The 27,851-nt window shown below is 36.7% G+C and overlaps 2 protein-coding genes and 1 long non-coding RNA gene across 3 annotated transcripts; 2 read left to right on the plus strand and 1 right to left on the minus strand.

Moving 5' to 3' along the window:
• Positions 1-754: 754 nt before the first annotated feature.
• Positions 755-12,879, plus strand: LOC145775483 (uncharacterized). Its single transcript, XM_082586777.1, has 13 exons — positions 755-972; positions 1,301-1,491; positions 2,559-2,842; positions 3,443-3,618; positions 3,886-4,076; positions 4,921-5,124; positions 5,569-5,852; positions 7,833-8,008; positions 8,275-8,465; positions 9,309-9,512; positions 9,957-10,240; positions 12,221-12,396; positions 12,663-12,879. Exons 1-13 carry the CDS (start codon positions 755-757, stop codon positions 12,877-12,879), a joined length of 2,796 nt encoding a protein of 931 aa, XP_082442903.1.
• A 353-nt stretch (positions 12,880-13,232) lies between these two features.
• LOC145776333 (uncharacterized) lies at positions 13,233-14,895 on the minus strand. Its single transcript, XR_014290203.1, has 3 exons — positions 14,791-14,895; positions 14,161-14,327; positions 13,233-13,717 (listed from the first exon to the last, which is right to left on the minus strand). It is a non-coding gene; the product is annotated as an uncharacterized LOC145776333 (long non-coding RNA).
• Positions 14,896-20,177: 5,282 nt separating this feature from the next.
• On the plus strand, positions 20,178-24,485 carry LOC145775277 (neuronal pentraxin-2-like). The gene is made up of 3 exons (XM_082586535.1): positions 20,178-20,239; positions 22,220-22,395; positions 24,235-24,485. The coding sequence occupies exons 2-3, from the start codon at positions 22,313-22,315 to the stop codon at positions 24,410-24,412; spliced, it is 261 nt and encodes an 86-aa protein (XP_082442661.1). The 5' UTR covers positions 20,178-20,239; positions 22,220-22,312; the 3' UTR covers positions 24,413-24,485.
• Positions 24,486-27,851: the final 3,366 nt, after the last annotated feature.

Raw genomic sequence — 27,851 nt, forward strand, 5'->3', positions numbered from 1 at the left:
GCATCCAAGCATACAAAAATCAGAATTTTATAACTTTTTTTGAAAAAGGTAAATTGATACGTGTGGAGAAGGTAAATTGATACAGTATATTAAATTATTTCTGTGACTGTAATAAATGTTGTCATTGATTTAGTTGATTTAAATAAGTTATTTTTTATTAACAAGACCTGCTACTTTGGGAAATAACTATTATATAGGCTTTCGTAGGCCTACACGTTATCTGCTGCCAAAGAGTGAGAAAAGCGCAGAGCACCCCTCTTGAATAAGAACTCCAGCCAATGATCCTTCCCATGTCCATCCTGCAGCAGAAGCTTCGTCGCACACATAGGCCTCAACAGCCATCCTTGCACCCAAGCACGCCAACCACATATTAATTTTTTTCATTTATTGCTTTGCTGTCAAAGGGGATTTCTCTGTTAGTTTTACTGTATCAAATTACCTTCCAGGTGTATCAATTTACCTTCCGTGAAAGGTAAATTGATACATTTGAGTGACGTTTTTAAAATTTTAACAAAAATAGAAAAGTGAAAATGTTTTTAAAAGTGTGTAAGGGATCAGACTTTCATTTCAGCTTAAAATCAATAGTTTGTGTCACGTAATTTTCAGTTGACAGGCAAAAATGTTAAAAGTGTATCAAATTACCTTCCCTTCCCCCTGCAATCCTGCATTAGGCTCACTATATGGTCTTTTGAAAGGAACATTTTACAATCCAGCAAAGAGACTTCATCCCCTCCTTGCAGTCGCTTCCAGAATAATGCATCTGGAAATGTTCCTCCTTCAAGCTGACACATCCATTGTTCCTGCGATCAAACTTCTTCAGCTACTTCTCAACAACCCTTCACCTGGCCTGATGAACGAAACTGAGAGTCATGAAGCATACATAAACTTTCTCTCAGCCTATGAGAAATTCACAAATGATACACTGAATGGCAAACATGGAGCTACAGCTCAGTTTTGGATGCAGTATTGCAAGTTGGTGGAGCTCTACCAAATGTTCACAAGAGCTGTGAGGATCAGTAACTTAGATTTGTTCACTTATTCTCTAACAAGATGATTTCCCTGTTCTTTGCAACTGGTCACCACAACTACGCCAGATGGATCACCCTGTATGTAATGAAGCTGCTGAACATTGAGAACACTCACCCTGGTTTGAAAGATCAGTTGCATCTAAAGCATTCAGTCGATGTTATGTTGATCTCACCTTGGAACAGACCGTAAATGCAGATGATGCATCAACACTGACAGGGATAGCATCGATGACACAGAATTTTAGTGCACGTAAGAGGTTGAATATTCTTAGAGCAACAAGAAGTGCTGTTGTTCGAAGCTTGATGATGAAAATAGGATTAGCTCAACTTGAAGAACCTGCTCAAGAGCTGAAATCATCAAGAGTCAAGAGAGATACATCAGATTTGAAAAAAAATCCTCAGTGTCTGCATCTGAGGAAGTCACAAGTGAGCTTCTTCAAGTGCAGAGGATTGGCGAGAAGATGTACTCTGAGTTTAAGATAAATTGCTTGATATCCAACTCCAGGTTTGAGTCACCAATCCACAGGAAAGTAATCAAAAACTCCTCTAATGATGCTGAAAAACCAAAGGTGGTGATTAAGGAAAGAAAGGAAATAATAGAAGTGAAAGTGACTACTTTTTCTTGCTGTGACAACTCATATTGAGTTACCAATTGTCTTCAAGTATCCCTTAACTTTTGTCCCTTTGTGCCTTGGAAATGTCGATGATTTAATGAGTTCTACTTCAAAGTCTACACTTTTGCACAAATAGGAAGGTTGAAAGTAGGCTACAGCACCTAAATCTGTGGATGTCTTAATTATTGATGCCATGTATTTTATCAGATGTTTGAGCTATGAATTGCACAAATAACTATGAATTGCATAAATAGCTATAAATTGCATAAATAACTAGTCATTGCATAAATAACTATGAATTGCATAAATAACTATGAATTGCACAAATAACTATAAATTGCATAAATAACTATGAATTGCATAAATAACCATAAATTGCATAAATAACTATGAATTGCATAAATAACTATAAATTGCATTAATAACTATGAATTGCATAAATAACTATGAATTGCATAAATAACTATGAATTGTGCAGCTTCGGTAGAGAATTTGTCTTGTTGAACCATAGGCATACGAAGCCAAGCATCGTTATCAAGTTTAACATATTAAAGAGTATTACATTTACAAAATATAAAATATAAAAATTGTTGCGTAGTTTTGTTGTTTTTTTGTGAATATAATACTCTATAATATGTTAAACTTGATAACGTTGCTCGGCTTCGTATGCCTATGGTTCAACTATGAATTGCATAAATAACTATCAATTGCATAAATAACTGTGAATTGCACAATCTTCATGAGCGATAGTTGCACAAAATCGTCTAGATTAAAATGACATAACGAAAAAAGTCGTAATATTTTAACTTAGTGAAAGCTAGTAACCTATATCACCATGAAAAAAAATTCAAATATAAAACCTACAAACGAAAGTGGATGAATTTAACAGGAATTCATCTGACATATTCTTTCTTAGTTTGTCCTACTGTGACATACCATCTTTCCCGAGATAATCAGGTGACCGATTACGTGGAGTATCGAACCCACGTCCCTTCGATGAAAGAACAAACCATTTGCTTTTGGGTTGAAACAACTGATTATACGTCTGGTTATGGTTCATCGATTGTCAACTACGCAACACCAGCACATTACAGTGCGCGAGGAATCAGTCTTGCAACAACTTCCAGTACAAATTTCTGGTTTAGCTTGGAAGGTGGCAGTACGGCATATTCAGCTTCAGCTTTGACTAAGACGAAGAAGGTGGGTTAAAGTGAAATCAGATGCGATGACGTTGCTTAAAACAAGTAAATAAATTGTGTTTGAGAAAAACGTTTAATTTCGAGAAGATTTTCAAAGTTTTCTTGTCATGCATGTCAATCACTCGTAAACATTGAATTTTCTTCGCTTAGCCTATACTCTGTTAAGCTACCTAATTATTGTTTCGGTCGTTCATCGTTAACCTACGTTCATTCACCATCAATCTCTGTAGGCATCAAGCCAAGATGAAAAAGGAGTATTTTATACTATCTCTTCAAAAACGTAGCCAACAACCATCTGTTTAACAAGTTGAGCTTTTGAGAGAATTGTGAATGCAGAAGTGTACTATGAATAGAGTCGTTTGGTGTGTACATCTCATATCCAGTGTCTTTGGCGCTTCAAAAATTGTTTAAAAATGTCACCATATGCATGCACTGCTTTAAATCCGCCACTGATTTTAATGGCTGGGCAATCCTTGATGAGATGAGCTATAACATGGATGCTCTATTTGCAGTGTGGGCATCCAGGGCTGCTGCGGTAAATTTGCAGTGTACAGTGTAAAACAATAAATTCAATATGCATTGTTTGACTGTTTTCATTTAGGTTCATTTGTGCGCGTGGTTTTCAAGTGCAAGAGATGAGACTGGGATCTATGTCAATGGTAAAGGAAATTCTTATCATCGCAGTGTCAATGAAATGAATGGAGGAGGGAAACTTATTCTTGGACAGGAACGAGCATATTTTAATGAGGAATCATTTCGTCCACGACAATCTTTCAGGTGATCAACGTTTATTGAAGTATTCCATACCACTTTAAACTTCGATGGTCAAGGCAAATTGCAGTTTAAAAGATTTCTTCTACATCTAAAATGATCAATGACAAGGTTATTAGTTGTAAACGAATAAGCTTAAACATTTTTTGTAAACTCGTTTTCGATTTAAGAAAACGAGTTAATTGAAGCTTAATGGATTTCATATTAATCTTTGAAGTCTGTTCAAAATACGTTTCAACTCAATTATCAAATGTCACGTAACTTGCATTGTAGTGGAAACATCACCAACTTCATGATTTGGCCTCGAGTTCTGACAGACAATGAGATCTCCAACATTGCGAATCGTTGCGAATGTCCTCCTGACTACTCTGTTGTGATGACTCCAGACAGAACAGAGATCCATGGAGAGGCTTACTATACGATTCCAGATCAATGTCCTGCCTTGGAGTCTCATGCGACAAAACGTATGAAGCTCACTTCACTCTCATAGATGCTGGCTTAAGATTTCTTGAATTTTATTGCATTAAAACTCGACGAATGGCAAGAGATACATAATTACCATTATCAATCTTGTTTTCAATATGAATTTCCTTTATTCATGTCAACAAACCGCACGAAAATTTTGTGATACATGATTTAATCTGACAGGATAACTCATACATTCGGATATTATTAAGATTCTAGCAATTTATGTTATCTTCTCTTTGGGTGTGAGAGTAATTACAGTAGAATATCACTTTTGGCATTCTACATTAGTCACAACGTTGTACTATATGCTTTATAAACAAGACTATTCTTAAAACTCTGAATAAGCATAAAGACATACTTTATTAGATTAAAGAAACACTTTTACACATTGGTTCATCTCCAAAGCTTTACACACCTAAACTTTAACTAACTGCTTAAAAAATTCCTTTCGTTTTGATATTGGTTATATTGCTTGCATACGATAATAGGAACAGCGATAAGATTTCTTGTAGTTTATCCAGCAAGCATTCTTGCCACATTATGCATTTTATTTTCATCAAACTTACAAGTAGATACATGACATGCAAACCTATTGTACCGGTTTACAAATTTCAGTTTATAAGCGAGTTTTGAAAGCTTCTTTTAAATACTATGCCTTTTGATGATGTAGGATAACTGTTTGTACAGATTATATTTTTACACATTTTGCATTATCTATTATGCAATCATGAAGAAAACAGTGAATGTGCTTTCAATTTGTTTAAAAGTTACGCAATTGTTATTACTTTTATTAAAGCACTTGCTACTTTATTTCCTGATTAACGATTAAAATTTTCTTAGCTGTCCCTCTTTGTCCTTCTATCTCCATCACAAATGGCAACACTGATTGCACAAACAATGGTAAACTTGGTTCAGTATGCAACCATAGATGCAGTGATGGTTTTGAATTGGTTGGATCAAACACATCAACATGCACATGGCGAAATACATCTGTTGTGTGGTTGCCAGAATTACCAACATGTGGAGATCTGTCAATCTCGCAAGGTCTGTATTCATAACGACTTCAAATATAGACATGTTGCTTTGCTTGACTGATACTTGGGCCTATCATTATGCCATCAACTTAAGAACGACAACGTTGATCAACCAAAAAGTTTCTATCGTTTGAAATATTTCCATAAACAAACACACTAAAACAACCCAGACAGCCACTTCATCTGGTCCAGATCTCTACCAGGTCTGGACCAGATAAAGTGGCTGTCTGGGAACATGCTACCAAGCAGACTAATACTTGTAACGTGTAACAACAGATGAGTTTTGATGTTGGTTAGTGAAGAAATAACATCACAAAGCCTGAGTTAAAAATATGGATTCAAATGAAAAAGCAAATTCAAAATACTGATTGCCAATGCAAATCACATTTTTTCCATTCCAATGAACGTATAAGCTAACAAACATCTTGCAATCTGCAACCGCATTATTCAACAGATTGTCCTACTGTGACGTACCATCTTCCCCGAGATAATCAGATGACCGATTACGTGGAGTATCGAACTCACGTCCCTTCGATGAAGGAACAAACCATTTGTTTTTGGGTTGAAACAACTGATTATACGTCTGGTTATGGTTCATCGATTGTCAACTACGCAACACCAGCACATTACAGTGCGCGAGGAATCGGTCTTGCAACAACATCCAGCACAAATTTCTGGTTTAGCTTGGAAGGTGGCAGTGCGGCATATTCAGCTTCAGCTTTGACTAAGACGCAAAAGGTATTTGTTTACTTGCAATCGAGTAAATTTGTTTTGTTTTTTGTCTTATAACTAAGTAACGTTTTTTTCAACGACAATTTCAAATCTTTTTTATCATTTTTCTGAATGAATCAAAATCTTCAATGTAGGCCTATTCATTACTTTATTAGCTTACTTTAATTACCAGTAGCTCTTTTAAGTTATACCATAGACCATGGCCACCTAAAGATACGGCCTGATTTGTCACATTTTGCATAAATTTCCAGGTTTTTCTAACTTTGGGCAAACGTTTAAATAAATTTTTCTAAAAATTAGATTTTTACGCTTTCTTTATTCTTTTCCCCAGATGACACAATAGGTTTTAACATTCTCACATGTTGAAAAACAAAGAAAATTTGATTTCGAAGATTTTAGTCAGACTGTTAATTTTCAATAACAGTCTGATTTTGCGTTTTTCAACTTACTTTTTCTCATTTGCTACTGCTTCCCCAAAGCAACAAAAAAGTTTTATGTCATTTGGAAACCGCAAAAAGTAAAAACATCTCAAAAAATGTCAGTCAAGCACTAGCAGTAGCTGTAATCAAAATCTGCAAAATGTGACAAATCAGGCCGCATCTCCAGGTGGCCATGCATAGACATACAACACAAAGCAACTTCAATGGGTTTAACGTTTTTTATAACACAAAGAAATACAACCTAATTAAAATAAACTCAAACGTTTTTGACACGTAGCCTACTTGTGTGCTCATCAGGAATTACTTTAAATTTGTAATATACATAAAAAAGAAAATTACAGTAGAAGATAAATCTGACTATGCACTATAATTGCCATGATACTTCGGACAACAGCACAAACCCAACAAGTGATACAAAAATGATTACGAGTAAATAACACGGCGAGAACTAATGCAACTATTTGCCTGTGACTCGTCCTTCCTTTGGTGTGTGTTTTAATTGGTGTCACATGCTTATAGTCAGTGCCGGTCTTAGGGTACTTCGGGCCCTGTGCGGAATATGCTTTGCGGGTCCCAATGACAATGATCCAACTCAGTAGTGTAGCTAGGTATTTTGAAAGGAGAGGGGTGGCGGCATGATCGCCGAAGGCGACACTCAGCGGCGGGGGTCTGGGGGGCTTCCCCCAGAAAATGTTGAAAAATTAGTTTGAACTTGGGGCATTCTGACGGCATGTTCAACAAAAATTTGGGTATGAATATTATTGTAAAATGGTGCTGTCCGGTGGCATAGCAAAAAGATAAGATCATGCTTTCTTTGGCATTTTTCGGAAATAAAGCTATGTCTCTATGTTGAGTCTGATGCAACTTATTTCGTCCCCTGAAAAATTCGTACCCCGATTTCGTACTATGAAATCGTGTAACAAAATCAAATTTCGTCCCCTGAAAAGATCGAGAGAAATTTTGAAATGTTTGCGGCAACTCCGATCAGCAACTTCGGCTATGTTGTTTTTTCCCCGTCTTTTCAGGGTACGAAATGTTCAGGGGACGAAATAGGTTGCACTCTTTGAATCTCTATGTTTTCTTGTTGTTAATTCCTTTGTTGAATTCACTTGTTGAATTTTTCCATTGGAAATGACAAAATTACTGCATTTTCTGAGTAAATTGCGGGCCCCCTAATTTGCGGGCCCTGTGCGACCGCACGGTTTGCACACCCCAAAAACCGGCACTGCTTATAGTATAGCCTACACCTCATGTGATTGTGAAAAAATGTTTTTTAAGTTATTCTAATAAACTTAATTATTAGAATATTTAATATCATTTAATGCTTATTTTTCTGCAACACTGACATTAATAATAAACTATTTTTTTGTGTCTCATGAAACGTCTGTTCAATGTTTATGTATAAATATGATACGAGATAAATGTTCATGAAACACTGAATCTATTCCGAAACAAAAATCTAAATCCAACTTTAAGAAATGTTTCTACGTTTCTAAGTTAAGGAAAAACCTTAATCGCAATAAATTACTTCACCTTCTCCATTCAGGTTCATTTATGCGTTTGGTTTTCAAGTGTAAGAGATGAGACTGGGACCTATGTCAATGGTAAAGGAAAGTCTTATCATCGCAGTGTCAATGAAATGAATGGAGGAGGGAAACTTATTCTTGGACAGGAACGAAGATATTTTAATGGGGAATCATTTCATCCACGACAATCTTTCAGGTGATCAACGTTTATTGAAGTACTCCATACCACTTTAAACATCGATGGTCAAGGCAAATTGCAGTTTAAAAGATTTCTTCTACATCTAAAATGATCAATCACAAGGTTATTAGTTGTAAACGAATAAGCTTAAACATTTTTGTAAACTCGTTTTCGATTTAAGAAAACGAGTTAATTGAAGCTTAATGGATTTCATATTAATCTTTGAAGTCTGTTCAAAATACGTTTCAACTCAATTATCAAATGTCACGTTACTTGCATTGTAGTGGAAACATCACCAACTTCATGATTTGGCCTCGAGTTCTGACAGACAATGAGATCTCCAACATTGCGAATCGTTGCGAATGTCCTCCTGACTACTCTGTTGTGATGACTCCAGACAGAACAGAGATCCATGGAGAGGCTTACTATACGATTCCAGATCAATGTCCTGCCTTGGAGTCTCATGCGACAAAACGTATGAAGCTCACTTCACTCTCATAGATGCTGGCTTAAGATTTCTTGAATTTTATTGCATTAAAACTCGACGAATGGCAAGAGATACATAATTACCATTATCAATCTTGTTTTCTATATGAATTTCCTTTATTCATGTCAATAAACCGCACGAAAATTTTGTGATACATGATTTAATCTGACAGGATAACTCATACATTCGGATATTATTAAGATTCTAGCAATTTATGTTACCTTCTCTTTGGGTGTGAGAGTAATTACAGTAGAATATCACTTTTGGCATTCTACATTAGTCACAACGTTGTACTATATGCTTTATAAACAAGACTATTCTTAAAACTCTGAATAAGCATAAAGACATACTTTATTAGATTAAAGAAACACTTTTACACATTGGTTCATCTCCAAAGCTTTACACACCTAAACTTTAACTAACTGCTTAAAAAATTCCTTTCGTTTTGATATTGGTTATATTGCTTGCATACGATAATAGGAACAGCGATAAGATTTCTTGTAGTTTATCCAGCAAGCATTCTTGCCACATTATGCATTTTATTTTCATCAAACTTACAAGTAGATACATGACATGCAAACCTATTGTACCGGTTTACAAATTTCAGTTTATAAGCGAGTTTTGAAAGCTTTTTTTAAATACTATGCCTTTTGATGATGTAGGATAACTGTTTGTACAAATTATATTTTTACACATTTTGCATTATCTATTATGCAATCATGAAGAAAACAGTGAATGTGCTTTCAATTTGTTTAAAAGTTACGCAATTGTTATTACTTTATTAAAGCACTTGCTACTTTATTTCCTGGTTAACGATTAAAATTTTCTTAGCTGTCCCTCTTTGTCCTTCTATCTCCATCACAAATGGCAACACTGATTGCACAAACAATGGTAAACTTGGTTCAGTATGCAACCATAGATGCAGTGATGGTTTTGAATTGGTTGGATCAAACACATCAACATGCTCATGGCGAAATACATCTGTTGTGTGGTTGCCAGAATTACCAACATGTGGAGATCTGTCAATCTCGCAAGGTCTGTATTCATAACAAGTTTAAATATAGACATGTTGCTTTGCTTGACTGATACTTGGGCCTATCATTATGCCATCAACTTAAGAACGACAACGTTGATCAACCAAAAAGTTTCTATCGTTTGAAATATTTCCATAAACAAACACACTAAAACAACCCAGACAGCCACTTCATCTGGTCCAGATCTCTACCAGGTCTGGACCAGATAAAGTGGCTGTCTGGGAACATGCTACCAAGCAGACTAATACTTGTAACGTGTAACAACAGATGAGTTTTGATGTTGGTTAGTGAAGAAATAACATCACAAAGCCTGAGTTAAAAATATGGATTCAAATGAAAAAGCAAATTCAAAATACTGATTGCCAATGCAAATCACATTTTTTCCATTCCAATGAACGTATAAGCTAACAAACATCTTGCAATCTGCAACCGCATTATTCAACAGATTGTCCTACTGTGACGTACCATCTTCCCCGAGATAATCAGATGACCGATTACGTGGAGTATCGAACTCACGTCCCTTCGATGAAGGAACAAACCATTTGTTTTTGGGTTGAAACAACTGATTATACGTCTGGTTATGGTTCATCGATTGTCAACTACGCAACACCAGCACATTACAGTGCGCGAGGAATCAGTCTTGCAACAACATCCAGCACAAATTTCTGGTTTAGCTTGGAAGGTGGCAGTGCGGCATATTCAGCTTTAGCTTTGACTAAGACGCAAAAGGTATTTGTTTACTTGCAATCGAGTAAATTTGTTGTGTTTTTTGTCTTATAACTAAGTAACGTTTTTTTCAACGACAATTTCAAATCTTTTTTATCATTTTTCTGAATGAATCAAAATCTTCAATGTAGGCCTATTCATTACTTTATTAGCTTACTTTAATTACCAGTAGCTCTTTTAAGTTATACCATAGACCATGGCCACCTAAAGATACGGCCTGATTTGTCACATTTTGCATAAATTTCCAGGTTTTTCTAACTTTGGGCAAACGTTTAAATAAATTTTTCTAAAAATTAGATTTTTACGCTTTCTTTATTCTTTTCCCCAGATGACACAATAGGTTTTAACATTCTCACATGTTGAAAAACAAAGAAAATTTGATTTCGAAGATTTTAGTCAGACTGTTAATTTTCAATAACAGTCTGATTTTGCGTTTTTCAACTTACTTTTTCTCATTTGCTACTGCTTCCCCAAAGCAACAAAAAAGTTTTATGTCATTTGGAAACCGCAAAAAGTAAAAACATCTCAAAAAATGTCAGTCAAGCACTAGCAGTAGCTGTAATCAAAATCTGCAAAATGTGACAAATCAGGCCGCATCTCCAGGTGGCCATGCATAGACATACAACACAAAGCAACTTCAATGGGTTTAACGTTTTTTATAACACAAAGAAATACAACCTAATTAAAATAAACTCAAACGTTTTTGACACGTAGCCTACTTGTGTGCTCATCAGGAATTACTTTAAATTTGTAATATACATAAAAAAGAAAATTACAGTAGAAGATAAATCTGACTATGCACTATAATTGCCATGATACTTCGGACAACAGCACAAACCCAACAAGTGATACAAAAATGATTACGAGTAAATAACACGGCGAGAACTAATGCAACTATTTGCCTGTGACTCGTCCTTCCTTTGGTGTGTGTTTTAATTGGTGTCACATGCTTATAGTCAGTGCCGGTCTTAGGGTACTTCGGGCCCTGTGCGGAATATGCTTTGCGGGTCCCAATGACAATGATCCAACTCAGTAGTGTAGCTAGGTATTTTGAAAGGAGAGGGGTGGCGGCATGATCGCCGAAGGCGACACTCAGCGGCGGGGGTCTGGGGGGCTTCCCCCAGAAAATGTTGAAAAATTAGTTTGAACTTGGGGCATTCTGACGGCATGTTCAACAAAAATTTGGGTATGAATATTATTGTAAAATGGTGCTGTCCGGTGGCATAGCAAAAAGATAAGATCATGCTTTCTTTGGCATTTTTCGGAAATAAAGCCATGTCTCTATGTTGAGTCTGATGCAACTTATTTCGTCCCCTGAAAAATTCGTACCCCGATTTCGTACTATGAAATCGTGTAACAAAATCAAATTTCGTCCCCTGAAAAGATCGAGAGAAATTTTGAAATGTTTGCGGCAACTCCGATCAGCAACTTCGGCTATGTTGTTTTTTCCCCGTCTTTTCAGGGTACGAAATGTTCAGGAGACGAAATAGGTTGCACTCTTTGAATCTCTATGTTTTCTTGTTGTTAATTCCTTTGTTGAATTCACTTGTTGAATTTTTCCATTGGAAATGACAAAATTACTGCATTTTCTGCGTAAATTGCGGGCCCCCTAATTTGCGGGCCCTGTGCGACCGCACGGTTTGCACACCCCAAAAACCGGCACTGCTTATAGTATAGCCTACACCTCATGTGATTGTGAAAAAATGTTTTTTAAGTTATTCTAATAAACTTAATTATTAGAATATTTAATATCATTTAATGCTTATTTTTCTGCAACACTGACATTAATAATAAACTATTTTTTTGTGTCTCATGAAACGTCTGTTCAATGTTTATGTATAAATATGATACGAGATAAATGTTCATGAAACACTGAATCTATTCCGAAACAAAAATCTAAATCCAACTTTAAGAAATGTTTCTACGTTTCTAAGTTAAGGAAAAACCTTAATCGCAATAAATTACTTCACCTTCTCCATTCAGGTTCATTTATGCGTTTGGTATTCAAGTGTAAGAGATGAGACTGGGACCTATGTCAATGGTAAAGGAAAGTCTTATCATCGCAGTGTCAATGAAATGAATGGAGGAGGGAAACTTATTCTTGGACAGGAACGAAGATATTTTAATGGGGAATCATTTCATCCACGACAATCTTTCAGGTGATCAACGTTTATTGAAGTACTCCATACCACTTTAAACATCGATGGTCAAGGCAAATTGCAGTTTAAAAGATTTCTTCTACATCTAAAATGATCAATCACAAGGTTATTAGTTGTAAACGAATAAGCTTAAACATTTTTGTAAACTCGTTTTCGATTTAAGAAAACGAGTTAACTGAAGCTTAATGGATTTCATATTAATCTTTGAAGTCTGTTCAAAATACGTTTCAACTCAATTATCAAATGTCACGTTACTTGCATTGTAGTGGAAACATCACCAACTTCATGATTTGGCCTCGAGTTCTGACAGACAATGAGATCTCCAACATTGCGAATCGTTGCGAATGTCCTCCTGACTACTCTGTTGTGATGACTCCAGACAGAACAGAGATCCATGGAGAGGCTTACTATACGATTCCAGATCAATGTCCTGCCTTGGAGTCTCATGCGACAAAACGTATGAAGCTCACTTCACTCTCATAGATGCTGGCTTAAGATTTCTTGAATTTTATTGCATTAAAACTCGACGAATGGCAAGAGATACATAATTACCATTATCAATCTTGTTTTCTACACTGTTAAAAAATTTTACTGTCCTTTGGACAGGCAGCAAAATAACTTCCTAAGTAGTAATTTTATTTACTGTAATGGAAGTATTTTTACTTCCGTTGACAGTCATATTTTTAATGTTTCTGATCAGTAAAAATACTGCTCTGGATAGTCATTTTTTAAATGTTTCTGATCAGTAAAATTACTGCTCTGGATAGTCATTTTTTAAATGTTTCTGATCAGTAAAATTACTGGTCTGGATAGTCATTTTTTAAATGTTTCTGATCAGTAGAATTACTGCTCCGGATAGTCATTTTTTAAATGTTTCTGATCAGTAAAATTACTGCTCTGGACAGGCAGCAAAATAACTTCCCGAATAGTTTTTGTGACAAACGGCATTATGAGAGTAAAATGACTTTCTCTACAAGTAAATATTACACACGTGCATTTGCAGATATAAATTTATTGTGTACAGCACACCTCACTGGCGACAATGTTTCACAATATATTTCTCAAGATGTTACAAGTATAGCTATTTGTTTGATGTTTCACGAACACGTGAATTCGCTTTTTTAACTGCAGAGTTCAGCCGAGGCTATATTTCGGCGAAGCATGAAGCAGCAGCGACTGAACAGTGAATTTCTTGACTTGCTTCAATCTTCATAACAAACATCCCTGCCGAAGCATGACCTCGTTGCACAGTCGGAGTACTTTAGGGTGCACATCCCACTTTTTCTTGTCATGACGGATGACCCCAATGCGAGCAAAGTATCTGAGGAAACAACACAAGTTATATCAGTGGATCTTTTCAAATTTGACCGTGATATTTAGCAATGTTTGTAACTACACCACAATACCCTCGTGTAGTGAAACCTTCAAATTGATCAGAATGCGTTGTCACTTCCACAAACCTTAGAATAATCGTCATCCTCTGGAGTTGTGGCTTGGAACTTGCGTACATAACTAGTATTAACAGTTTAACACATCTAATATAATCAGTCTGGATGGCCGAGTGGTCTAAGACGCAATCCCTCCGGTAATGGGTGCAGTTCTTACTAGCTGCAGTAGAGAGACACTGTCAAGAACTTCGTGGATTTGAATCCCACTCCAGACCAGCTTGTCACTGGTATGAATGACTTTGTGAAGGAGGGAGTTCCATTATTGTTATTCCTTAGCTCATACATAAACAATTAAACACATTACAGGTTTACATACCTCTGTATAAACTCCAGACTTGCAGCTGCACTATCTGGATATGACATTGCAAAGACGTAATATGAGCAGAAGAAGTAAGCCAGCGCTACAAAAAAACGACTTGGTTTCCATTGCAAGGTTGCCTTCGATGAATACGAGAAACTTCACTGCACTGGCAAGAGTGGGCCCTGCAGATGCAATGAGGCACAAATGAAACTACAAAGACTGAAATTAGTGCATATTTACATTTACCAACTTCATATTTAGGTGAGCAATTCAAAAGTTCACTTGTACATCAGTCAAAATTGTACAAACGCTCATTCACAACTTACTAAACACACAATTATTGGATGCTGGTACACGAGTTTCTTCAAACTGGGAGATAGCTGAATCCTACAAATTGAATTCAACATTTTTAAGACATTGAAATAATACAAACATTGTCAAACACTCATATAGCCGCACTCTTATCGCTAAGAAGGCAATGAAATAGAATTTATTAGCAGTAGTAGCATGGTGTTTATAGCACACAAGTTATATATAAGCTATATATAAATTTGCAAAGTATGTGTCGGATGTTCTTCCGGGAATGGGAAGGTTGGGTATTAAAAAATCTGTGTTTGCAAGTAAATAATAATAGATGTACGTTACCTCAAAGCATTGATAAATCGCTGAGCAATCTTCTTTAAAATATGTTGTAATCAGTTCCACTAATCCCACTGAGATGGGCAAGTTGTCTCCCAGCCGCCAGTTGTCTCCCGGCACGTCATAAATGCACAAGGATAATATCCAAGTATCAAGTTATTCAATGAAATGAAATACAACACATGCTCAGGAAAGCATGAAAAAACCTAAATTGGTTTAAAACATGTATTATGAGACGTTGTCACGAATAATACCGGTAATAAGTACTGGTCCTCTTCCTGTAGCCTAATAGGGATTTTTCCTTCTTGATCTTTGGCCAGGGCTGAGGGTCTATCGTTTACCACCCTGGACCTGCTGCTCAAATTATTCACGCTGGTCACACACGAAAGATCAGCCTACCACAAGTTTTATCACCACAGCTGGATAAACCACTCAATTATTTAGTTCTCACTTTTTAACAGTCCTGGGCATTGACTAGGCCTATAAACTGCAACTGACGGCAGAGGTTTCACTCTGAGGTAAAATGGAGTTGCATCTCAAATGTAGTTACTCCCTGGCTACTCATGGGCAAGGCGTAGCACCAGATATGGCAGATATACTCTCTAGCTAGGGTCAAAGCTTGTTTTTTTAAAACTGTGTAGGCTACCTAATATTTTCTCATTTTGAAGACAGTTGCAGCAGCCATGCCTAGTAATCTTTTGGCAGTAGCTATTTGACCGGCGCCGGTCTTTGAATCTGAAACACTATTTGACCGGTCATGACATCACTATATAGGCACCTTTTTCTTTTTCTCTTACAAAGCAAAAGACGAAAAGCGCGTATATAAGTTCTAAATTCGACAACTTTATTCAACTTGATCCCTGGCGCGTGCGATACTTCGCCGACTCCTATTCTAGAGGGAATGAGTTCGATACTACCCGGAAGCATTCTTTTTTTTTTTTAACTAAATTTTGACCCAAAGTGCATTTTGTAGTCAATTTTTAATTTGAGTTGCATTACATTTATAATACATACTATTACCATTTTTTTAAAAGAAGCATTGTATATATCTAACTTGTTGAGAGCAAAAGTGTAATGCTTCGTTCGGCACACACGGTCACATCAATCAATCATTTTATTTTTGTCATTAACGCGTCCGAGACGAAAAAGATACTAACTACAAAAATCGATATAGACCTACCAGCACGTTAATGAACGGGAAAAGGTGGCAAAACCTTGAAAGGTTTAAAACGTGCCTGAATGAAAAATTATGTAATAGGCTATATATCAGTAGTTAGCACGGCCACAAACGGAAAATTACCCAGAGAAATTCTCAAATTCCAGCAAATTAAAAAAACTCTAACTTTATTACTCACATTTGAAAAGACATAAGAAATTGGGCTGTAGGCAACTGAAATTAAAAATTGACTACAAAAATGCACTTTGGGTCAAAATTTAGTTAAAGAAAAAAGAACGCTTCTGGGTAGTATCAAACTCATTCCCTCTAGAATAGAAGCCGGCGAAGTACGTATCGCACGCACCATGTATCGAGTTGAATAAACTTGTCGAATTTAGAACTTATATACGCGCTTCTCGTCTTTTGCTTTGAAAGAGAAAAAGGTGCCTGTACTGTATAGTGATGTCATGACCGGTCAAATAGTGTTTCAGATTCAAAGACCGGCGCCGGTCAAATAGCCACTGCCTAATCTTTTTATAGTACGATTCCAACACTGGATCTTCCAATCCAGAGTCCGAATGCTAGAAGCTACTACAACAGAGCTCGACTACTTCAACATTGTGTGTTCAGTAGGCTACAATACTGGTATACCGGGAAGATGTGTTAGGTAGTTCTTCACATTGACTCAGGGGTACAGTGGTTAGAAAATTGTAGGGAGGGGCAGAGCCTCACTGCATTGACTGACAGACCGACCTGCCTGATCTAAGTCATTGTTGTTCAGTGCATATTGCTTAACTATGTAATTTCGTAGCAGTTTAATGCAGTTAACTTACTAAAAGCATCGAAATAAATTAATTTCAATGGTACGCTATTGTTCTCATTTGTCCATGGTAAACATAAAAAAAATCAGCAAAGATACCATTTGTAGGATTAAACTTGTTACCTGTTCAGTGATACAGGTTTAACGATGCTACTTTTGCTATTGACACGCTTCCTCTGTCTATCTGAAACTTATGACTGCAACAAAACCAGTTGTAACTAAGTTACTGCACTATTCCTGCAACCATGCTTGATGCTTGCATCCTTGCACATGCTCAGTTGTCAGACTCAGTGTTGCCAGATGCTTAGCACCAAAAAGTAAATGAAATTTTACCAGATTGCATACAACTTCACCAGATATGTAAAACACACTAAATAAAACAATTTCGCCTAAAAATACAAATAGTTTTTAAGACATAAGACACTGCCGTCACGCATGCGCAAACCTCTTGCAAAATGTTTTCTATACGAGCGGGGATTTTTCGCTTAAAAGTTTAAAAAAACTTTCTTGAAAAAAATAGATTGGGGGAAAATTTCACTAGATTTCACCAAAAAGTTTTCTGGTCCCAAAGTCAAAAAATTTGGCATCAAAGGCCTCTAAAATTGAATTTCACCAGAATTTTTTTAAATTTGTTATCCTATTTCCCCATCTGGCAACGCTAATCAGACTCTGCAAATTCTGAGCGGAAAGGCGGGAAATTGAGCGCGGACCAGGATAACATTCGCCAGCTCATTGGCTGACGACTGATAAGTGATAATAATTCTCGGGTTTTAGTCAGAGAGTCGAACCGTTTGGCTATAAAACTCGGGTTCGGTTCGACTCTCTAGTACTTTCAGTGCATTTTTAAGGAACCAATATTACAAACAATTAAAACATTTTTGTTGGAAGCCCGTGAGTTCGGATCTCTAGCAAACTTTCCTTCCAGTCATGATTGTTTCAATTAACCCACGAACTCTATATTGCTGGCCAAGGTAGCCTATATCAGATATTGATTGATTGATTGAATCTTTATCCTCGGACTGGGAAAGCTTCTTGCAGAGCTTAATCCTGGCAGTTTCGCATACTTGTAGAGGCTTTGAATCACTGACGCAGGCCCGGTCACCGAGATTGACAGAGTGAAGTTTCCGATTGTTGAAGTCTTGTTGCCGGGGAACTATTCCATCCATTAGATGCCGCTGAATGGAGAGCCGTCCTTAACGTGCGTTGCTCAAGCGCACACCCCGAGAGTCGAACCAGCGCCGCTTGATCTTGAAGCTTCTTCGTTCCAGAAGTGACGCGCTAACCAATTGAGCTATCGGGGCGGTCAAAACAGAAAGGCATGACATAACGTAGCATCCCACTGTTTCGAGAATGTGCTGGTGTGACCGTAAATATGTTGACCGGAAAAAAGGTTGACGTTTCGTAGAAGTGCTAAATATATTGTTGCACAGGAGTATAGTAGCCTAATCGGACTAAAATAACGGTGTTAATAAAATGTTACTGCCCATGTAGCCTACCGTACCTATAGTACAATTACTGCCAATGCAAGTTAAAAAAAAAACTATGAAAAGTCAGTGAAATTTTACTATTTTGTCAGTAAAATTGCAAAACACTTTCACAGACCAGTAAATTCACTTCCAAAAAAAAAGTGAAATCATCTACTACGAAAAGAAGTAAAATTTAAAACTGCTCAATCAGTGATTCTACTATATTTGGAGTAAAAAAACGTCTTTGTCTAGTAAATATACCACAAAATGGCCAGTAATTTCAAGTACTGTAACAAGATAGTAATATTCTACTGCTCTTTTGCCAGTAAAATTACGAAAATTTTTAACAGTGTATATGAATTTCCTTTATTCATGTCAATAAACCGCACGAAAATTTTGTGATACATGATTTAATCTGACAGGATAACTCATACATTCGGATATTATTAAGATTCTAGCAATTTATGTTATCTTCTCTTTGGGTGTGAGAGTAATTACAGTAGAATATCACTTTTGGCATTCTACATTAGTCACAACGTTGTACTATATGCTTTATAAACAAGACTATTCTTAAAACTCTGAATAAGCATAAAGACATACTTTATTAGATTAAAGAAACACTTTTACACATTGGTTCATCTCCAAAGCTTTACACACCTAAACTTTAACTAACTGCTTAAAAAATTCCTTTCGTTTTGATATTGGTTATATTGCTTGCATACGATAATAGGAACAGCGATAAGATTTCTTGTAGTTTATCCAGCAAGCATTCTTGCCACATTATGCATTTTATGTTCATCAAACTTACAAGTAGATACATGACATGCAAACCTATTGTACCGGTTTACAAATTTCAGTTTATAAGCGAGTGTTGAAAGCTTTTTTTAAATACTATGCCTTCTGATGATGTAGGATAACTGTTTGTACAGATTATATTTTTACACAGTTTGCATTATCTATTATGCAATCATGAAGAAAACAGTGAATGTGCTTTCAATTTGTTTAAAAGTTACGCAATTGTTATTACTTTTATTAAAGCACTTGCTACTTTATTTCCTGGTTAACGATTAAAATTTTCTTAGCTGTCCCTCTTTGTCCTTCTATCTCCATCACAAATGGCAACACTGATTGCACAAACAATGGTAAACTTGGTTCAGTATGCAACCATAGATGCAGTGATGGTTTTGAATTGGTTGGATCAAACACATCAACATGCTCATGGCGAAATACATCTGTTGTGTGGTTGCCAGAATTACCAACATGTGGAGATCTGTCAATCTCGCAAGGTCTGTATTCATAACAAGTTTAAATATAGACATGTTGCTTTGCTTGACTGATACTTGGGCCTATCATTATGCCATCAACTTAAGAACGACAACGTTGATCAACCAAAAAGTTTCTATCGTTTGAAATATTTCCATAAACAAACACACTAAAACAACCCAGACAGCCACTTCATCTGGTCCAGATCTCTACCAGGTCTGGACCAGATAAAGTGGCTGTCTGGGAACATGCTACCAAGCAGACTAATACTTGTAACGTGTAACAACAGATGAGTTTTGATGTTGGTTAGTGAAGAAATAACATCACAAAGCCTGAGTTAAAAATATGGATTCAAATGAAAAAGCAAATTCAAAATACTGATTGCCAATGCAAATCACATTTTTTCCATTCCAATGAACGTATAAGCTAACAAACATCTTGCAATCTGCAACCGCATTATTCAACAGATTGTCCTACTGTGACGTACCATCTTCCCCGAGATAATCAGATGACCGATTACGTGGAGTATCGAACTCACGTCCCTTCGATGAAGGAACAAACCATTTGTTTTTGGTTGAAACAACTGATTATACGTCTGGTTATGGTTCATCGATTGTCAACTACGCAACACCAGCACATTACAGTGCGCGAGGAATCAGTCTTGCAACAACATCCAGCACAAATTTCTGGTTTAGCTTGGAAGGTGGCAGTGCGGCATATTCAGCTTCAGCTTTGACTAAGACGCAAAAGGTATTTGTTTACTTGCAATCGAGTAAATTTGTTGTGTTTTTTGTCTTATAACTAAGTAACGTTTTTTTCAACGACAATTTCAAATCTTTTTTATCATTTTTCTGAATGAATCAAAATCTTCAATGTAGGCCTATTCATTACTTTATTAGCTTACTTTAATTACCAGTAGCTCTTTTAAGTTATACCATAGACCATGGCCACCTAAAGATACGGCCTGATTTGTCACATTTTGCATAAATTTCCAGGTTTTTCTAACTTTGGGCAAACGTTTAAATAAATTTTTCTAAAAATTAGATTTTTACGCTTTCTTTATTCTTTTCCCCAGATGACACAATAGGTTTTAACATTCTCACATGTTGAAAAACAAAGAAAATTTGATTTTGTAGATTTTAGTCAGACTGTTAAGTTTCAATAACAGTCTGATTTTGCGTTTTTCAACTTACTTTTTCTCATTTGCTACTGCTTCCCCAAAGCAACAAAAAAGTTTTATGTCATTTGGAAACCGCAAAAAGTAAAAACATCTCAAAAAATGTCAGTCAAGCACTAGCAGTAGCTGTAATCAAAATCTGCAAAATGTGACAAATCAGGCCGCATCTCCAGGTGGCCATGCATAGACTTACAACACAAAGCAACTTCAATGGGTTTAACGTTTTTTATAACACAAAGAAATACAACCTAATTAAAATAAACTCAAACGTTTTTGACACGTAGCCTACTTGTGTGCTCATCAGGAATTACTTTAAATTTGTAATATACATAAAAAAGAAAATTACAGTAGAAGATAAATCTGACTATGCACTATAATTGCCATGATACTTCGGACAACAGCACAAACCCAACAAGTGATACAAAAATGATTACGAGTAAATAACACGGCGAGAACTAATGCAACTATTTGCCTGTGACTCGTCCTTCCTTTGGTGTGTGTTTTAATTGGTGTCACATGCTTATAGTCAGTGCCGGTCTTAGGGTACTTCGGGCCCTGTGCGGAATATGCTTTGCGGGTCCCAATGACAATGATCCAACTCAGTAGTGTAGCTAGGTATTTTGAAAGGAGAGGGGTGGCGGCATGATCGCCGAAGGCGACACTCAGCGGCGGGGGTCTGGGGGGCTTCCCCCAGAAAATGTTGAAAAATTAGTTTGAACTTGGGGCATTCTGACGGCATGTTCAACAAAAATTTGGGTATGAATATTATTGTAAAATGGTGCTGTCCGGTGGCATAGCAAAAAGATAAGATCATGCTTTCTTTGGCATTTTTCGGAAATAAAGCTATGTCTCTATGTTGAGTCTGATGCAACTTATTTCGTCCCCTGAAAAATTCGTACCCCGATTTCGTACTATGAAATCGTGTAACAAAATCAAATTTCGTCCCCTGAAAAGATCGAGAGAAATTTTGAAATGTTTGCGGCAACTCCGATCAGCAACTTCGGCTATGTTGTTTTTTCCCCGTCTTTTCAGGGTACGAAATGTTCAGGGGACGAAATAGGTTGCACTCTTTGAATCTCTATGTTTTCTTGTTGTTAATTCCTTTGTTGAATTCACTTGTTGAATTTTTCCATTGGAAATGACAAAATTACTGCATTTTCTGAGTAAATTGCGGGCCCCCTAATTTGCGGGCCCTGTGCGACCGCACGGTTTGCACACCCCAAAAACCGGCACTGCTTATAGTATAGCCTACACCTCATGTGATTGTGAAAAAATGTTTTTTAAGTTATTCTAATAAACTTAATTATTAGAATATTTAATATCATTTAATGCTTATTTTTCTGCAACACTGACATTAATAATAAACTATTTTTTTGTGTCTCATGAAACGTCTGTTCAATGTTTATGTATAAATATGATACGAGATAAATGTTCATGAAACACTGAATCTATTCCGAAACAAAAATCTAAATCCAACTTTAAGAAATGTTTCTACGTTTCTAAGTTAAGGAAAAACCTTAATCGCAATAAATTACTTCACCTTCTCCATTCAGGTTCATTTATGCGTTTGGTTTTCAAGTGTAAGAGATGAGACTGGGACCTATGTCAATGGTAAAGGAAAGTCTTATCATCGCAGTGTCAATGAAATGAATGGAGGAGGGAAACTTATTCTTGGACAGGAACGAAGATATTTTAATGGGGAATCATTTCATCCACGACAATCTTTCAGGTGATCAACGTTTATTGAAGTACTCCATACCACTTTAAACATCGATGGCCAAGGCAAATTGCAGTTTAAAAGATTTCTTCTACATTGAACTAAAACGTGACGCGACAATTTATCGAAAGAAAATTTATGGAACGACAGTTCATCGAACGACAGTTTATCGAAAGACAGTTCATCGAACGACAATTCATCGAAACGACGGTTCATCGAAACGACTGTTTATCGAAACGACAGTTCATCGAACGACGAATCACATATGCAATGGAATACTCAGGGGTTCGGGGTTAAGGGTTAGGGGTTAGGGTTAGGGGTTAGGGTTAGGGGTTAGGGTTAGGGGTTAGGGTTAGGGGTTAGGGTTAGGGGTTAGGGTTAGGGGTTAGGGTTAGTGGTTAGTGATTAAGGGTTAGGGGTTAGGGTTAGTGGTTAGGGGTTAGTGGTTAGTGGTTAGTGGTTAGGGGTTAGGGGTTAGTGGTTAGGTTTTAGGTTAGGGGTTAGGTTTTCGATAAACTGTCGTTCGATAAATTGTCGATCGATAAACTGTCGTTCGATAAACTGTCGTTCGATAAACTGTCGTTTCGATAAACTGTCGTTCGATAAACTGTCGTTCGATAAACTGTCGTAGTACCGAACTAAAATGATCAATCACACGATTATTATTAGTTGTAAACGAATAGGATGGATGGATGGTCATTTTATTTTTGTTTGGATGAAAACGCCGAAACATACATAAAACAAAAACTGACAGTGTGCATCCAAAGAGATAGTGCGAAATACCGTAGCCTTAAAGGCGTTGGAGGTCGTCGAGTCTGCACTCTCTCATTCAAATATTTATACGAAAGAAAGTATTGCGTTTTTAAATATTGTAGCAAATTGACACAAAAAAGAAGAAGGAAGGAAGAACAGAAAAAAACAAAAAAACAAATACAGATACTACAAAAAATAATAACAATTAACATAGTCAGGTAGTGGATGTCGTTTTTATAGCTCTTGACATGGCCACCTGGAGATGCGGCCTGATTTGTCACATTTTGCAGATTTTGATTACAGCTAATGCTAGTGTTTTACTGACATTTTTTGAGATGTTTTTACTTTTTGCGGCTTTCTATTAACAAAAATCTTTTTTGTTGCCTTGGGGAAGCAGTAGCAAATGAGAAAAAGTAAGTTGAAAAACGCAAAATCAGACTGTTATTTAAAATTAACAGTCTGACTAAAATTTACAAAATCAAAATTTTCTTTGTTTTTCAACATGTGAGGATGTTAAAACCTCTCGTGTCATCTGAGGAAAAGAATAAAGAAAGCGTAAAATCTAATTTGTAGAAAAATTATTTAAACGTTCGCCCAAAGTTAGAAAAACCTGGAAATTTCTGCAAAATGTGACAAATCAGGCCGTATCTTTAGGTGGCCATGCTCTTGATTATTGAAGAAGTGTTTTTTACACATTTTATTGAAAAATTTGAAGCCCTTTTTCATGTTTTTTTTTCATATTTTGAGGTAAACTGTCCCATACCTTGATTCTCATGCATTTTAAACTTTTTTGAAATAATTGGGTATTTGTCTGTTTAGTATAAAGTGAATTGGAGCTTGAACGTCGGGTGTTATGCGAATGAATAGCTGATACATGTGTAAAGAAATTTTGATACATTTTGATACAATTTTGATACATGTGTAAAGAAATAGCTGATACATGAGAAAAAGAAAAATAAGCTTAAACATTTTTGTAAACTCGTTTTCGATTTAAGAAAACGAGTTAATTGAAGCTTAATGGATTTCATATTATTCTTTGAAGTCTGTCAAAAATACGTCTCAACCCAATTATGAAATGTTACGTAACTTGCATTGTAGTGGAAACATCACCAACTTCATGATTTGGCCTCGAGTTCTGACAGACAATGAGATCTCCAACATAGCGAATCGTTGCAAATGTCCTCCTGACTACTCTGTTGTGATGACTCCAGACAGAACAGAGATCCATGGAGAAGCTTACTACACGATTCCTGATCAATGTCCAATTCCCAAATAAAAACTTGGTTGAAAAGCATAGAATGTACCTACTGTTTATATTTTACCAATGTTTTGTGGTTTTTCTTCTGATTATTATAATGGCTGAAGTTACTGTAGTGTAAGGGCATACTGCACTGTTACGCCCATAATTCTTTATTTAAAGTTATAAAAAAGAAAGGAAGAACGACAGCTCTCTGCCCCGATAGCTAAGTTGGTTAGCTTGTGATTTCTGCAACGAAGAAGCTTTCAAATCAAGCGGCGCTAGTTCGACTCTCGGGGTGTGCGCTTGACCAACGTGTTTTGAAGACTGCTCTCCATTCAGAGTCATCTAACAGATGGAATAATTCTACAGCAACAAGACTTCAACGATCGGAAACTTGTCTATTGTCAAGTCAATCTCGGTGATCGGGCCACGAACTTTCTGTCTCATTTGCATATTTCTGTAAGTGTAGTCATTACTGGTTATCACGTGCGATAACTGTTTTTACGGATTCATTTTTTTTCGCTCGGTTTTCAAAGTCAGCAGCCAATTTTCGCCCTCCAGGTCCAAATCTAAACGTTGAACTTGAAAAAAACGAAACCTGGAGACACACACAGTCAAGTTTAAAAAACTTGAGAAAAGAAATTACTTCTGGTCACTCTAAAAGTACGATTTTCTGAATTGATTAAGAATTAACCCAACTTTTTTTGAAGAGTTTTTGTGCACCTCAAAAATTAATTTAAAGAAAAAAAAATTACTTCGGTGGGCGTCGAACCGTTGTTCTCACAAACATTAGGCACAAGATGAAAACACGCTGAATTAAACACGCCAACGAAAAAAATGTTTGCATTCATACGATAGTAATACAAACTCTATGCGAAGTAACGACAGATAAATTTAACGAACGCGGTAACCAGTAATGGCTACACTTACCGAAATATGTAAATGGGACAGAAAGTTCGTGGGAAAAAAAATTCGCGAACGGGCCTGCGTCAGTGATTCAAAGCCTCTACAAGCAGTGGCGTAGCCAAGGGGTGGTTTTTGGGGGTTACAACCTCCTTGGCACGCGTGTGACGTCACGATATTGAGAATGATGCTTTCAGTCTCTTTATGCTTGAGAATGATGCTTCCAGTCTAAACAAATTGCCTAATTTTAAACAAAACTGCATTAAAAGAGCGAGTTTTGCCAATACCAAACATTCAAACATCTAAGCCAGGAATTAGCAACAAGAAAACATAGAGACTTAGCTTTATTTCCGAAAAATGCCGAAGAAAACATGATCTTATCATTTTGCTATGCAACCGGACAGCACCATTTTGCAAGAATATTCATACCCACATTTTTGTTGAAAATGCTCTCAGAATGCACCAAATTCAAAGTAATTTTTCAAAATTTTCTTGGGGAGGCCCCCCAGACCCCCCGCCGCTGGGTCGTCAAAACCCTCCCTTTTCAAAATTCCTGTCTACGCTACTGTCTACAACTATGCGAAACTGCCAGGATTAAGCTCTGCAAGAAGCTTTTCCAGTCCGAGGATAAAGATTCAATCAATCAAACGAAAGCATCTTCACTCTGCAAATTCTACAGGTGCGGATGTCAAGCGAATAATAATAATATTGTTATCGTTTTATTTACTGCCGTTCTACCACAGCTAAGGTCTTTTAGTGACAGAGCTCAATTTTATTTTTTTTACCTCAAGTTTACGACGTCATAACATTATTACCCAACTTCTTCTCACTGCGTTATGCAAGAAAGAACACCATTTGTACGCGAACGGGCATAATTTGTAGCCTACTGGCATCAAAAACATTTATTCCCATAGAAAAAGATTTGTCTGATGCAAGAGTGGCCACATTTTTGTAGCCACGGGTCGTTATTCGCGAGCCTTGGCGGGCAGCAATAAAATTTTCACTTATTTTTCTTATTGAAATCTGGCCAAAGGATTAAGATTGCATCATTAATCACGGAAGCTTTTTTGGTTATATCAAGACAACAGAACTTTTAGTTTGTTTGTTTGCAATATTACACCATTCAAACAATTTTCAATAACATAGTAGGCCTAATCACATGTTATGCGAACGATGCGGCTGTGATTTTCCATCCAATTCCAAGCCCAACATTTTGATATAGCCTACTGTGGCATGTAGCCTACGTGCTGATAGAAATACGAAGTGTGGAAGAGAGATGTAGGCTCCATCAGTTAGCTTTGATCACCATTTTTATCTTGTTGAAATTCATAAGTGAAAATGTCTTTTTGGATATGTACTATTGGATTGGTCCATTGTACGTGTTACCACAAAGAGACGCCATTCTATTAGCATGCTTACACAATACACATGGCTGTTTAAGTAGAAGCTGGCATGGAGGAGTACAACGTATTCAATGAGCAATTACGAAAAGCAGATTTTAACTCCGAGTTTTCTTGCAGTTCTATTAACTCTAATTGTAGGCTACATATTTCCAGTCTGCTGATGATGCAAGGACAAACGGCAGCGTTTGTCCTTGCATCGTTTGTCTGAGGTTGTGCTTGTTAGCTGCCAGTAAGGGAGTACCACCTACCGTGTCCTACCGTATCAAATCTAAGAATATTTTCGAGTGGAAAGGTAATGTAAGAACCCCCAAAGGGACCCCCCAGGGGTTTATTTCACCCCATAAAGTACATGGACCAAACTTGTTCAAAACGAAGGCTTATGTCAGGACATCACAAAAATATCAAATTTAACAATATTTTCGATTTTCGAATGGAAAGATGATATAAGTCCCCCCCAAAGTGACCCCCAGAGGGTTAATTTCACCCCATAAGGTGCATTGACCAAATTTGGCTCTTCCGGATTACCAACAAATAAAGAGGTTCTTCGAAAATTTATGCTTCATCATCAAGAGAAAGGTCTGTGTATAGGTGAAAGTGCTTAAGTTGCAGTAAATGCAACAGTTAGTTCCTGGAACAGGGTACGTATCTACCGAAAAGAATTGATTCTGCTATCAGAAAATTTAACTAACTGCTAAAATATTACCATGCTTTAAAAGCCAACCGGCTCAAACAGCATTACTGCTATAGAGCAATGGAGTGGTTATTCAAAGCCGATTTAGAAAATCTATTTGATATCTCAGCAAAAAAAATTGGAAAACAACAATGTCAAATAAAGAAGACAAAAAATTCCTGCGTATGCAGGAGATTGATACCACTAGCTGCAGCATGGCTGGAATTGATAAAACTCTGGCACAAACAGAGTCACATAAGCGAATGCGAAGTGAAGCATTTGCACACCAGATGCAGCGCTCAGCAACCAACAGCCAACAAACTGTACCACTTGCTGAAATATTATCGGAGTCTGGTAATTCAACTGAATCATCATCTGAAGAATCAGAATGATTTCAACCAAGCACTGCCATCAACTTCTAAGATAAGAGTTGTCACCAGTGAAGTTGCAGCTTCTCTGGATCGCACCAATGTTACAGACCGTAATACAATGTTCATTA

The sequence above is a fragment of the Aplidium turbinatum genome, chromosome 8 (assembly GCF_918807975.1).
Source record: "Aplidium turbinatum chromosome 8, kaAplTurb1.1, whole genome shotgun sequence".
NCBI lineage: Eukaryota > Metazoa > Chordata > Ascidiacea > Aplousobranchia > Polyclinidae > Aplidium > Aplidium turbinatum.

What these genes read in the sequence shown, in the direction of transcription:
- LOC145775483 (XM_082586777.1), top strand. Translation starts at nt 755, where the DNA reads ATGCATCTGGAAATGTTCCTCCTTCAAGCTGACACATCCATTGTTCCT. An exon ending in AGATCTGTCAATCTCGCAAG is followed by an intron (nt 5,125 to 5,568) that starts GTCTGTATTCAT and finishes ATTATTCAACAG; the next exon opens with ATTGTCCTACTGTGACGTAC. An exon ending in GGAGTCTCATGCGACAAAAC is followed by an intron (nt 8,466 to 9,308) that starts GTATGAAGCTCA and finishes AAATTTTCTTAG; the next exon opens with CTGTCCCTCTTTGTCCTTCT.
- LOC145775277 (XM_082586535.1), top strand. Translation starts at nt 22,313, where the DNA reads ATGAATGGAGGAGGGAAACTTATTCTTGGACAGGAACGAAGATATTTT. An exon ending in CATCCACGACAATCTTTCAG is followed by an intron (nt 22,396 to 24,234) that starts GTGATCAACGTT and finishes CTTGCATTGTAG; the next exon opens with TGGAAACATCACCAACTTCA.